Source organism: Tursiops truncatus, chromosome 13, assembly GCF_011762595.2.
Source record: "Tursiops truncatus isolate mTurTru1 chromosome 13, mTurTru1.mat.Y, whole genome shotgun sequence".
NCBI classification, from domain to species: domain Eukaryota; kingdom Metazoa; phylum Chordata; class Mammalia; order Artiodactyla; family Delphinidae; genus Tursiops; species Tursiops truncatus.
Window position 1 is genome coordinate 24,485,436 of NC_047046.1, and position 12,650 is coordinate 24,498,085.

Here is a 12,650-nt window from a genome sequence, read left to right on the forward strand (position 1 = left end):
ATAGATATAGAGAACAAACAAGTGGTTATTATCAGTGGGGAGAAAAAGGGCGGAGGGGCTAGATACGGTAAAGACTTAGAAGTACACACTATTATGTATAAAATAAATAATCTACAAGACATACTTTATAGCACAGGGAATATAGCCAATATTTTATATTAACTTTAAATGAAATATAATCTATATAAATATCGAATCACTGTTGTACACCCAAAACTAATATAGTATTGTAAATCAACTATAATTCAATAGAAAAAATATTCAATTTTATAGAATAATTATGTAATGTTATAGAGGTGTTAATTATGGCTACAGTGGACAATATACGAATGTAACATATTACCATGTTGTACACTTTAAATTTACACAGTGTTATACAGCAAATATATTTCAATTTTAAAAGTCAGCTACAAAAAAAATGATGAGGACCAACCAACAAGAACACCTGTTCTGTTTCAAAGTGCTACCCTAGCCTTCACAGTGGACACCTCAGTTATACCAAAACCTTTGTCTTCATCTGAAACGGGGTCCAGGGAGGAAATGGGCTGGGACCTGGACAGCTATTAACCCATCATTCGTTGGCTGGATATGTTTCTCCTTCATGTAAAAAAAGAAAATCCTGACAGCCTCAGTGGTTTGCTAGCCACACCACTGTCCAAACTCTTAGAGGTGCAAGAGGAAATTTCTGGATGACCTACAAAAATAGTGAACTTTTCACAAGAAGACCATTTCCCTGGAGAATATTTAAATAACCACGTGACAACCTGGACAAGGGGCACATAAATCTCCTACTTGACACAGAATTCCAGAGGTTGCAGGGGAAATGTCCACATTGGAAATATAAACATGTCACCTGTGGATTGTTTTGAAAAGAAAAGTCAGAAATTTCCTCCAGGTACATCCCTGTCTAGCATGAGAGCTGAGGTCTAATTTGGAGGATGGAGACCACATGGGGAACAATTATGTTCAAAAAGTATTGACAGGGCTTTCCTGGTGGCGCAATGGTTGAGAATCTGCCTGCCAATGCAGGGGACACGGGTTCGAGCCCTGGTCTGGGAAGATCCCACATGCCACGGAGCAACTAGGCCCGTGAGCCACAACTACTGAGCCTGCGCATCTGGAGCTTGTGGTCCACAACAAGAGAGGCCACGACAGTGAGAGGCCCGCGCACCGCGATGAAGAGTGGCCCCCGCCCGCTGCAACTAGAGAAAGCTCACGTACAGAAACAAAGACCCAACACAGCCAAAATAAATAAATAGATAAATAAATAAATAAATAAATAAATAAATTTAAAAAATGGTCCACATCAAAAAAATCTTAAAAAAAAAAGAAAATGTATTGACAGGACTTCCCTGGTGGTGCAGTGGTTAAGAATCCACCTGCCAATGCAGGGGACACGGGTTTGAACCCTGGTCCGGGAAGATCCCACATGCTGCGGAGCAACTAAGCCCGTGTGCCACAGCTACTGGGGCTGCAAGCCACAACTACCGAAGCCCACGTGCCTAGAGCCTGTGCTCCGCAACAAGAGAAGCCACCGCAATGAGAAGCCCGCGCACTGCAATGAAGAGTGGCCCCTGCTCACCTCAACAAGAGAAAGCCCACGCGCAGCAACAAAGACCTAACGCAGCCAAAAATAAATAAATAAAATAACTAAATTTATTTTTAAAATGTATTGACAATTACAGGTTATTAAATGTACAATTAACTTGTCACACTAATGGACCATGAACCAGCAACAGATGATATTTTATGCACCGAATCCCTAAGACCTAAGCAGTAATTCCAGAGAAAAGATCATGGAAATGCTGCACTAGTCGCTTTGAATCTGGAGTGTGTTGTCCTTGGGTTTTCCGTTCAGCTCCACGGGGAGCAGGGCATTGTCAGCCTCCCAAGTGTCAGACTCCCACCCCAGGGCAGGTGCAGCAGCGCCGCCCTCAGGCAGCAGGGAGAACTGACAGGAAGAATCTACTATTTAGGTTAAGAATTTCCCACACCCCCTCCTAACCCAGACATGTTCTAGAACACTCAGAAGAGGCTATTATTTAGAGATTAAGACCTCTGTCACTGAAGAACTGTGATCCAGGGCAGGACCTTACCCCTATCTAAATCCCAGCTTGTCACCCACAGAATGAGTTCAGAGAATACAGACCCACCTCTGAGCTCTCAGTGGCCAGGCCCGTCCAGGAGTGAGGCCAGGACTCAGACTGGGCTGGAGATGTCACCCCCAGACTATGGGACAGCAGGTGGAGGAGGATCCCCCGGGCCGAGGCGGGGTCTGCAGGGGCCACCCCTCCCTCTCTGCGTCCCTGGGGGCTGAGCCCTTCTCTGAAACCACAGAGCTCTCCAGGCAGACCGCCTGGGCTCCGGCTGATTCGCACCCCCGGCAGCTCTCTCTCCAGCCAGGGGATAAGAGAGGCCTGGGAGGCGCCCTGCCCAGCCTAGGCCTCGGGGAGCAGACTCGGGGTGCCTCCACCATGGCCTGGACGCCCCTCCTCCTCGGCCTCCTGGCTCACTGCACAGGTGCTGCCCCCAGGGTCCGCCCACCCCTGGCCCAGGGCTCGGGGACAGGTCTGGCCCTGACTCTGAGCTCAGCAGGGCGCTGCCCGTGGGGACAGGAGACTCCTGGCCCTGCCGCAGGATGGGGGGCTGGAGGGGCTGAAATCTCCCCACTGTGCTCACTGCTGTGTGTGAGCCCCGAGGGGCTGCGCCTGCCAGAGAAAGTGAGGGGCGTTCTCATTTGTTCAGAGGCTCCATCCACCAGCCAGGCCCATGGGCCCCTGGGGCTGAGACTGACGGGAGGGGGCGCCCTCGGGGCCCAGAGAATCTTTGGAGCTTAGTCCAGGCCAGGCAGGTGGGGGTCTCTGGACATGCGTTCTTCACCTCCAGCCCACCTGTCCTTTTCTCTCCTGCAGGCATTGTGTCCTCCTATGAACTGACTCAGTCGCCCTCGGTGTCGGTGTCCCTGGGACAGACGGCCAGGATCACGTGTGGGGGGAACAACATTGGAAGTAAATATGTTCAACGGTACCAGCAGAAGCCGGGCCAGGCCCCTGTGCTGGCCATCTATGGTGATGGCAACCGTCCCTCGGGTATCCCTGACTGGATATCTGCCTCCAAATCGGGGAACATGGCCACCCTAACCATTAGCGGAGTCCGGGCTGAGGACGAGGCTGACTATTACTATCAGTCATATGACAGCAGTTATAATCCTCATGGTGACACAGGCAGATGGAGAAGTGAGATCCTAACCTCTCTGCCTGGCCGGGCGCTCACTCCACCCACCTCGGAGCAGCTGGAGGGCAGACCTGAGGCTTGGGCATCCTCTCTGGTCCTGGCCCGGCTCCTCCAGGGCTGGACACTCTGTCCTCTTGGGACCCTGGTTCGTCCTGATGAAAATGGAGAAAGGTGTCTGCTCTGAGCTACAAAGACTGCTGTCAGGGTTGAGAGGAAAGGAAAGTTTTAGGGGTCATGATATGGTCCAGGGCCCGAGTGTGATCCCGTGTCTCAGGAGAGCCCACGCTCTCTGAGCCGGCGGAGCTCTGTGGGGATCCGTCTGCTCCTGGTGGGACCCACTGCAGGAGTCCTGGGGCTGGGTCCCCTGCTCTTTGGATGAGGCGCCCCATGTCCTGCGGGGCTACCTGCAGCCTGGAGAGGCCTGAGACCTGGCCCTGTCCCCTGGGACCCTTCCTCTCCTGAGATTTCACAGAAACCGCAGAGGAAGTGCTGAGTCCACCTGGCTTCTCCTGGGGACACCCTCCTGGACACACTGTCCTCAGCTTGGACCCCAGGTCCCAAGTGCCCAAAATTACTGTCTGATGGGGGCAGAGTTTCTGTTTAGGGTGATGAAAAAGCTCTAAAAATAGATCATGGTGATGGGTGCACAACGTTGTGAATGTGTTTTAGTACCACTGGATTTTCACTCAAAAATGATTGTATTATCCAGGTTTCTCCAGACACAAAACAAATAGGATAGGTATGAATAGACAGAGATTTATTGTGAGCAATTTTTTTATGTGGATTTATTATGAGGAATCTTCCCATGAGGTTTTGGAGGTTGAGAAGTCCCAGGAAGCACTGTCTGCAAGTGGACACCGGCAGAGCCAGGGGTGAGATTCAGTCCGAAGGCCTGAGAACCAGGGAAGCTGATGTATGACTCTCAGTCCCAGGGTGGGAGACCGATGTCCCAGCCCCCCCGTCAGGGAGGAGGGGGACTCTACCTTCCTTGGCCTTTTGTTCCTCCCAGGCCAACACGGGGAGGGCCGCCTGCTTCACTGAGCCCACAGGTTCAAATGCTCATGTCCTCCAGAAACACCCCCGGACACCCGCAGAAATAAATGTAAGTGGGACCTCGGTTTCCGAGTCAAATGGACACACAAAATGAACCATCACGGTGATTAAAGTAATAACTCTTATGTATGTATGTTTTACAATATTTTTTAAATTGCTCAGTCTGAAATAAAGTACAGGAATTTGAATTCTGAAGTCATTTGACCAACAAAGCAGAAGAAGAATTGTGTAGTGATCACCCATATACCCTCTCCCTGGTCGTAACATGGCTTACATGGTGCCCTGGACAGTTACAGCCTTTCTCTCTCTCCATATATATGTACGTATGTATGTATTTCAGAGAATTCACATTCATCGGTCCAGTCCACAGCCGCCGCATTCCCAGGTGCCCAGAAGTTTATTTTAGCTGTTAGTTTTGTTACCGGATAAGATCCTCAAGGTTCCCGCCCCCACATTTGGTTATCACTTCTCTCTGATCCAGCATTTATCAGCTAAGATTCCTTATGACTCTAGGCTATGGGATCTTTTGCAAAAGTTCCACAGAGAGGAGTGTGTTCACTGTGCACAGGAGGACAGTGGTTCTCTTTTGTGAGAAATGCTAACAGAGCCCTTCACACAGACATGAAAGGATCAGAGATAGTAATTACAGTCATTCTAAGAAATAAGAACTATAATAAAGGCAACACATAGGTTAATTTTAAAAAGGCTGGTCTTAAGGTACTTTTGGTAAACCTGCAGGCCCTACAGATCCCTGAAGACTCAGCTCTCAACCAATAGATTGGCCATGAGACACCAGTCACTCCCACCTGCTCAGGAGAATGAGGATGAAGCATCACTGCAGCAGAGGCAGCAGGACCCAGCCAGGCCCCTGAATGGCCAGGCAGCCCTGCATCCCCACAGATTCTCCAGCTTAATCTGGGGTACAGCCCCGCTGACCACCCCCACATGCAGGCTGAGGGGGCTTCTATTGACAGAAAGGATGTGGTGGGGATGACAGTGATCCTGGGGACCCCGTCTCTCCTCCCAGCCTGGCCCTCATGCTCCCCTCCCTCCCTGATGAAGTTCTGCCCCAAAGGGCCAGGGTCTGAATCCAGGACCCCTGGGCTCCATCCTGGGCTCACTCCACATTTCTCTATTAATCTGGGGATTTACTCTCTCTGGGCCACAGCTTAACCTGCTATAAAATGGGGAGGTATGTACTGACCTTAAGAAATTTTTTTCCAAGTTAAAGTATAAAAAGGCCACCAAAGTGTATTGTTAACTAAAGGGGGAATCAGTGAGTTATGAGGTCCTAGAGTTTCCTGTCGTCACCCTGCAGGAATCCGAGGAGAGGGGTTCAGCCATCTGTATGATTTCTGGATAGAATCCCAGTGGAATAGCAGGAGATCCCCAGTTTCCTTAAAAAGGCAGACTATGCTAAGGTAGAAATGCTAGCACCACAAACTCTGAGAGGTGTGAGGTGACATAAAAAAATAAAAAAAGGAGAAGAGATGGTGGAGATCATGATGTTGATGATGGAGATGATGGTGATGATGGTAATGATGATGGTGATGAAGAAGATGATGATGATGGTGGTGATAATGATGATGATGATGATGACGACGTAAGGGCTTAAATGACCTCAAGTGCCAGGAACATCATCACTCAACTGACCTCCTGGGGAGGAGATAGTATCAATCTTGGTTCCCAAATACAAGGAACCTTGGGTCCTGAGGGGATTACACACGTTGCTATGGAACTTGACACTTTGCAGCTACAGTTCATCCTGCACACTCTACTCTACTAACAAAACCAAAGGGACAGGAAGGGCATTTCTACCCTGAGACATGGTTACAGGAATAACAATTGCACTGTGTAGGTGACCTCTCCGTGCTGGGCCGGGCAGGGCAGGGGTCACAGCTGCTCGGAGTCAGGGCTGGACTCCCTGGTCCACACTCTCTCAGGTGGTTTTTGGGGTGACCTGAGGGAGGGGAGTCCCGGTCTGATTCTACTCCACAGCAGGGGGAAGCAGAGAGCAGCCAGGAGCATCAGGACAGAGGGTAGGGCTGCCCAAGTGGAGCCCCAGAGGGAACCAGCCCTCAGGGTCCACAGGTGTCCAAGGTTCAGTGCTCGGCAGGAAGTTGGGACTGACTGTGCCATCCGCTCAGGACACAGTAACCATATTAAAGGGTCGCATTCACAGTGAACCCCAGGACACCCAGTGAAAGGGGCACAGTGGCCACGGCCAGGATGCTGCCAGGCTGACAGCCCCACTGGGCCAGCCCAGGAGAGACCACTGGATGGTTTCCAACAGCGGTCATGTGGTCAGACATAAGGAAGGTGACTGTGACCTCAGACCTTGGAGGCCAAGTCTGATTTTTTGGACATGCGAAGCCGTGGAGGAAGCTGGGTGACAGTCACCTGGGCTGATGGTTTGGGTGACTCCCATCTCAGTGAGGAGCCCCAGGGGGGTGTATATTTGCATAAGCCCAAACCCTCACTGCCCTGCTCAAAGCTCTGAGAGGGAATAAAAGGATATGAGTAGAACCCAGAGCTGCTGTGGTGTCTCGGAGGCAGAGCTCAGGGCGTCCACACCATGGCCTGGACCCCTCTCCTGTTCCCCCTCTTCATCCTCTGCACAGGTGCTGCCTTCCGGCCCTGCCCGCAGGCTCAGGCCCTCCAGAACCCTGGGCTGGGCCTGCCTCAAACCCAGAGTTCAGCCCAGGCACAGCCTCAGAGTGGGACCCCTCCCTGCGAATGGGTCCTTCATTCTCAACCCCTCTCCCATCCTCTCTTACAGGCTCCGTGGCCTCCTATGAGCTGACCCAGCCGCCTTCAGTGTCCGTGGCCTTGGGACAGACGTCCAAGATCACCTGCTCTGGAGACCTACTGGACAAAAAATATACATATTGGTACCAGCAGAAGCCAGGCCAGGCCCCTGTGCTGGTCATTTATGAGGACAGCAAGCGGCCCTCAGGGATCCCTGACCGATTCTCTGGTTCCAGCTCAGGCAAAATTGCCACCCTGACCATCAGCAGGGCCCAGGCCGAGGACGAGGCTGACTATTACTGTAAGTCAGCTGACAGCAGTGATTATCATCACAGTGACACAGGCAGACAGGGAAGTGAGACACAAACCCCCGCCCCATCTGGCTCACACTCTCCTCCAGCCCCAGGAGGACTATGAACAAAACAGTGACAGGTCTGGCTTGGTTCCTCAAGGTCTGAGCCCCCCAGGCTGCCCCTCCTCCCAGCCCTCCAGGCAGGCTCTGCACAGGGGGCTCAGGAGTGATTATGGACTGGCAGGACCAGGCTGGCTCAGTGTCTGGGCTGTGGTGTTGACTTGAAGAAATAAGGCCTGAATGAAGGACAGACAGCGAGGGCAGAGACCCAGTGCTAGTGGACCCTGGATGTCCACATGGCGCTGACTGGCCACTCATCAACCCAAATCTCTTGGATGGATGCCCAGAACCACCCAGCTCGTCAGAGCTCTGGAACCTCCAGGATCCCATGACAACCTGGGACTCCAAACGAGGCAAAGCAGCACAGTGGACAGAGTGGGGGCCGCCACGTCCCTCCTCCGGGCTCTCTCCTATTTCTCTCCTAGTTCTCTCTCCTATTTCAGACACAAGTGACTGACATTGTGACTTTGCAGTGCTGCCCTATCCATTACCTACACTATTTGAACCACATATGTAATTTTCAATTATCCAGTAAACGCTTTTTAAAAATTAGGAGAAACCGATGCAGTTAGTTTCCATAATAGGTTTTGCGTAACTAAATTACTTGAAAATATCATTTCAGTATGAATTAAATATTAGAATATTGATACATTCTACACTACACTCTCCTAAATCTTTGAAATGTGCTGGGTATTTCAGATCTACAGCACAGCTCACTGCGACCACCCACGTTGCATGTTCAGAAGCCTCCTTGGCTTGTGGCCACCATGTTGGCCAGAGCAGGTGAGATGGATGAGGTCTCCTTGGGGTAACCGTGCGTGTAGTACATACTCACCACACCAAGAGGTGACGGAGGGTCCCAAGCCCAGAGTCTTTGCTGGAGAGGAACTGCTGAGCCATTTTCCACCCAGACCGGGGATACTGAGGGTACCTCAAAATGAGGAGATTTAATACATGTATCCGTGTGACTTCTTTCCCAAAGGCAAGATAGTAAATACAACTACAATTTTAAAGGTGGTTCTGAATCGTTAAACACATTTTTATTACAGTCTGTGGAATGAATGACAATAGTCTGTACGTTTTTAAGTAAATAGTGTCACATCATCCCTTTCAGTAGGGAGATCATTTCCATAAACCCCACAAGTCATAAAGTTATATTTTGTGAATAGATCTAGATGGAAAGGTGGACCATAAGGAATATTTTAGTGACATTGGATACGGCTCACCTGAATACAGAACAGAGGGTGGTGACAGGAGGGGCTCAGGGGGCCTGGAGTAGGGATGGAGGAAACTATGGGGGGGGTTGAGGGGGGAGGGGGAGGGGGCTGAAACGTCAGGCTCTGAAGTCAGTCCCTTGGATGGAATCTTGACCCATGCATCCCTGTCTGGGGGAATCTGGGAAAATCATTTACTCCTCCTCATGAGACTGGGGAGAGGTTGTGCCTTCAGCAGAGGGCGCTGTGGGATTATTTGGTGCCCGGTGAGGTGCTGCAGGAAACTCACCAAGGGTCTGGCATATACTGGGGACTCAAAAGTTGTCATTCTATTAAAGTAGCTACATGTGTAGGAAGACATCCATCCTGGGGGCACCAAGGGGCACTGTGGTCCTGGCTGGGACCCTCATAGGTCCAGGGGAGGGCTCAAGTGCAAAGGGCATGACTGACACTTCCTTGAAGACACCTCTCTTGAGGAGAGTAAATGTCTCTCTGAAACTCACACGTGGCCCTTCTTCTGACCCCAGGGAGTCCCCAGCGTGAGGCCTCTGGGCTCAGGGCTCAGCCAGGAGCTGAGACACAGGATGGGGAGGGAGGAGTAGATTTGCATTCACTGCTCCTCCCTTTGCGAGCAGCAAGGGGAGAGGATAAGACAGAGACCTGGAGAGGCCAGTCCAGCTGGGCAGCCTCAGTGCAGAGCTCGCAGAAGGACCTCCCACCATGACCTGGGTGCCCTTCTACCTCCTGCCCCTCCTGTTCAACACAGGTCAGAGTGGCCCAGGGACGCGGGGACCTCCCAACCCCTCCCTCCAGCACAGTCCTGAGGGTCACCTGCCCAGTGTCAGTGCCGTCAGCCAACCCTTGCATTTCTGTCTGCAGGTCTCTGTGCTGTGCCTGTGCTGACCCAGGCCCCGTCTGCATCTTCTTCCCTGGGAGGCTCGGCCAAGCTCACCTGCACCCTGAGCAGTGAGCACAGCACGTACTACATTGAGTGGTATCAACAGAGAGTAGGGCAGGCCCCTAGGTATCTGATGAAGCTGACCAGTGACGGAAGCGTCACCAAGGGGGATGGGATCCCCGACCGCTTCTCAGGCTCCAGCTCTGGGGCTGACCGCTACCTGACCATCGCCAACATCCAGTCTGAGGACGAGACTGAGTATATCTGTGGTGTCAGCTATAACACTGACGGCCAAGTTGGATACCACAGTGACACAGACCTAGGGGAAGTGAGGCCAAAACCTCCCTCCCTTGCCCTCCATCCCACGGCACCAGGGTGAGCTGCTCCCTGTCTGTCCCCGGAGTCCTGACCTTTGAGTCTTCCCCTTGCAAACCCCTCACCCCCAACCTCTCCCCGAGTCACCCCCAGGGAGAGGCAGACACACATTAAAATTTAGGTGGTTTTGACGAGGTGGGATTCTGGGTCCTCCTCACAGGCCTGTGTGGGCAATGCTGGGAGAGACCAGCCCAGCCCAGGGCAGAACAGGACACTGGGACAGGGCTGAGCTGAGATGACCCTGTCCCCAGTAGCCCCCAGGCCCTACTCCAAGTCTCTCAGGGAAGGAACATGGATCTTGGCGTGCAGAGGCGACATGCAGGTCATGGTACCAAGTGTCCTGACTTGGGTGTCCCGGGTGCAGAGCAGGCCCCTGGCCAGGACTGAGGGCTCAGCAGGAAGCACTGGGCATCTGGGGAGGGAGGATGGGAACCTTGACCCTATGGTGGGTGCAGAGCTGGGTCCTTAGTGAGTCATGAGGCGGTAAGGGTGTCTGTGGCAGTACAGACTTGGAGCTCGGCCGGGCTTCTCCTGCTGGGGAAGGGTCTCAGCTTTGGTGCCAAGAATGGCTCCCCATTCACCCACAGGACGTTGTAGGGACCGGCCAGCACCACGTCCACTGGGACAGCAGCAGGGATGGGGAACGGGGATGCTGAGCTGGAGACTATGGTCCCCTTACCCCAGTCGGACCCCCAGTGACTGAGGCCTGAGAGGCAAAGTCCAGGAGCTGCCCGTGGCCTGGAGGACTCCACGGGGGCAGGAGGGGAGGAGGCGGTTGGTCTCCTGGAGAGGGATGGACAGGGGGCCGGGGGCAGGACTGGACAGGACATCAGAGCTCCGTCCTGCAGTGACCTCTGTCCCCGACTCTGCCGGGACTCACAGGGGACACAGGGCCCTCTCCTGTCACCCCATCCCAGAAAGGGTTGTTCTCTCCAAGGCTTTGCTGTGACTTTGTCCCAAACAAGGCCTCCTGCAGGTCCCACTAGTAGGGAGTGTCCTGTCCCCCTTACACTGTAGGAAAGGGAGCCAGGAGGATGGCAGTGAGTAAACCCACCCCCATGCGGGTCCCACCACATCCACACACCCCGGGGCCTGTGCTGCTAAGAAGTGAAGACAGCAGGAGCCTGTGACGGTCGCACAGAGGGACAGACGGCACGATGTGAGGACAAGGATGGAAAAGGGAAGACGATGAGACCATACCATGCTGTGCTTAGATGGCGACCCACCAGGGAGGGATCTGCCCCTATGGACTCGATCAGAGAGAGATGGACACCCATTCGAGGGCATCTCTCTGGTCAAGGTCATAATAGGGTCAGGGTCTGGGTGAGAACTGTCAACCTGTCTGTGAAAGTGACTGATGAACAGGGTGGAGGACGGTATCTCCTCCCAGGTTGGTCCGCACCTGTGGACATAGGATTAGTGACCTTATAAGAAGAGACGAGAAACACACCCCCAACCCCGAGTGAGCCACTGAGACAGACCATCTAAGGACAGAGCCAGAAAGCGCCTTCAGGGAGCCGGGAGAGAGCTTGCACTAAAAACAATATTAGGGCATCTTGATCACGGACTTCTGACCTCCAGAACCTTGGAAAATAAATTTGTGGTGTTTAAGCAACATGTGGGTGGTATTTTTCCATGGCTGCCTGAGCTGACTAAGACAGGAGCGGGGAACACTTGTGTGTAGGTGTTTATGGGAGCATTAGTCTTCATTTCTCTGAAATAAAATCCCAAGGGTACAATTCCTAGATTGTACAGTAATTGCATGTTTAGTTTCATAGTAGCTGCAAAGCTGTTTTCTAGGGTGGCTGTACCACTTTATAGTCCTACCAGCAACACCTGAGCCACCAGTCCCTCTGCTGCACAGCCAGCATTGGTTTTGCCACTGTTTTTTACTTTAGCCCATCTGCTCCATTCTGACTGGTGTGTAGCAGCAACTCTTTAGGGTGTGATTGACATTTCCCTAATGACTCATGGGGACCATCTTCCCATGTGCTCATCTGACATCTGTACATTCCCGAAAAAATGTCTGTTCACATCATTTCCCAAATTCCACTTGGATTTTAGTTGTTTTGTTTATTGATTAGTTTTGACACATTTTTTAATGTATATACAAGTTTTTTGATGAATATGTGAGTGGAAAGTATTTTCTCCCACTTTACTGGATTTTTCAACTCCATAAAAAGGACTTTTATAGAACAAATGCTTTTCATTTTAATGTATTTCAATTTATCTTCTTCCTTTCACAAATCATGCATGTATTGTCAAGTCCAAGAATTCTTGCCTAGGTCTAGATAAGGAAGACATTTTTCCTTTTATTTTTAAACATAAAATGAAAAAGAATGTATATGTTGATTTGAATCACTTTGCTGTGCACCTAAAACTCAAACAACATTGTAAATCCACTATACTTCAAAAAATAAAAGTTAAAAAAACTTTAAAGAAATATAATAAAAACCCTGCCAGATGTACCTGACCAGTGTCACTGTGTCTGCTGCTGGAATTCTGGGCTCTCGCAGCAGCATGACCGTGGTCCCCGCAGTGCCAGCTTCCAGCACTGTCCAGCCCACCACACGATAACCTCATCCCCAGAGAGGACGCCTGTGTGTCCCCAAGGCCCAGAGGGGAGCCCAGGAGCGGACTGAGAGGTGTGTGCACATGCTGGGGCAGGCAGGGGCAGCCTTTCTCACTCAGCACCAGAGAGTTCTGGGGACCTGGA

At 51.7% G+C, this 12,650-nt stretch overlaps 1 gene segment (V, D, J or C); it reads left to right on the forward strand.

Annotated features, from left to right (window-relative positions):
• The first annotated feature begins 9,349 nt into the window (after nt 1-9,349).
• LOC141276237 (immunoglobulin lambda variable 4-3-like) lies at nt 9,350-9,938 on the forward strand. The segment is given in 2 exon segments: nt 9,350-9,427; nt 9,541-9,938. Coding segments are annotated over 2 exon segments (444 nt in total).
• Nucleotides 9,939-12,650: the final 2,712 nt, after the last annotated feature.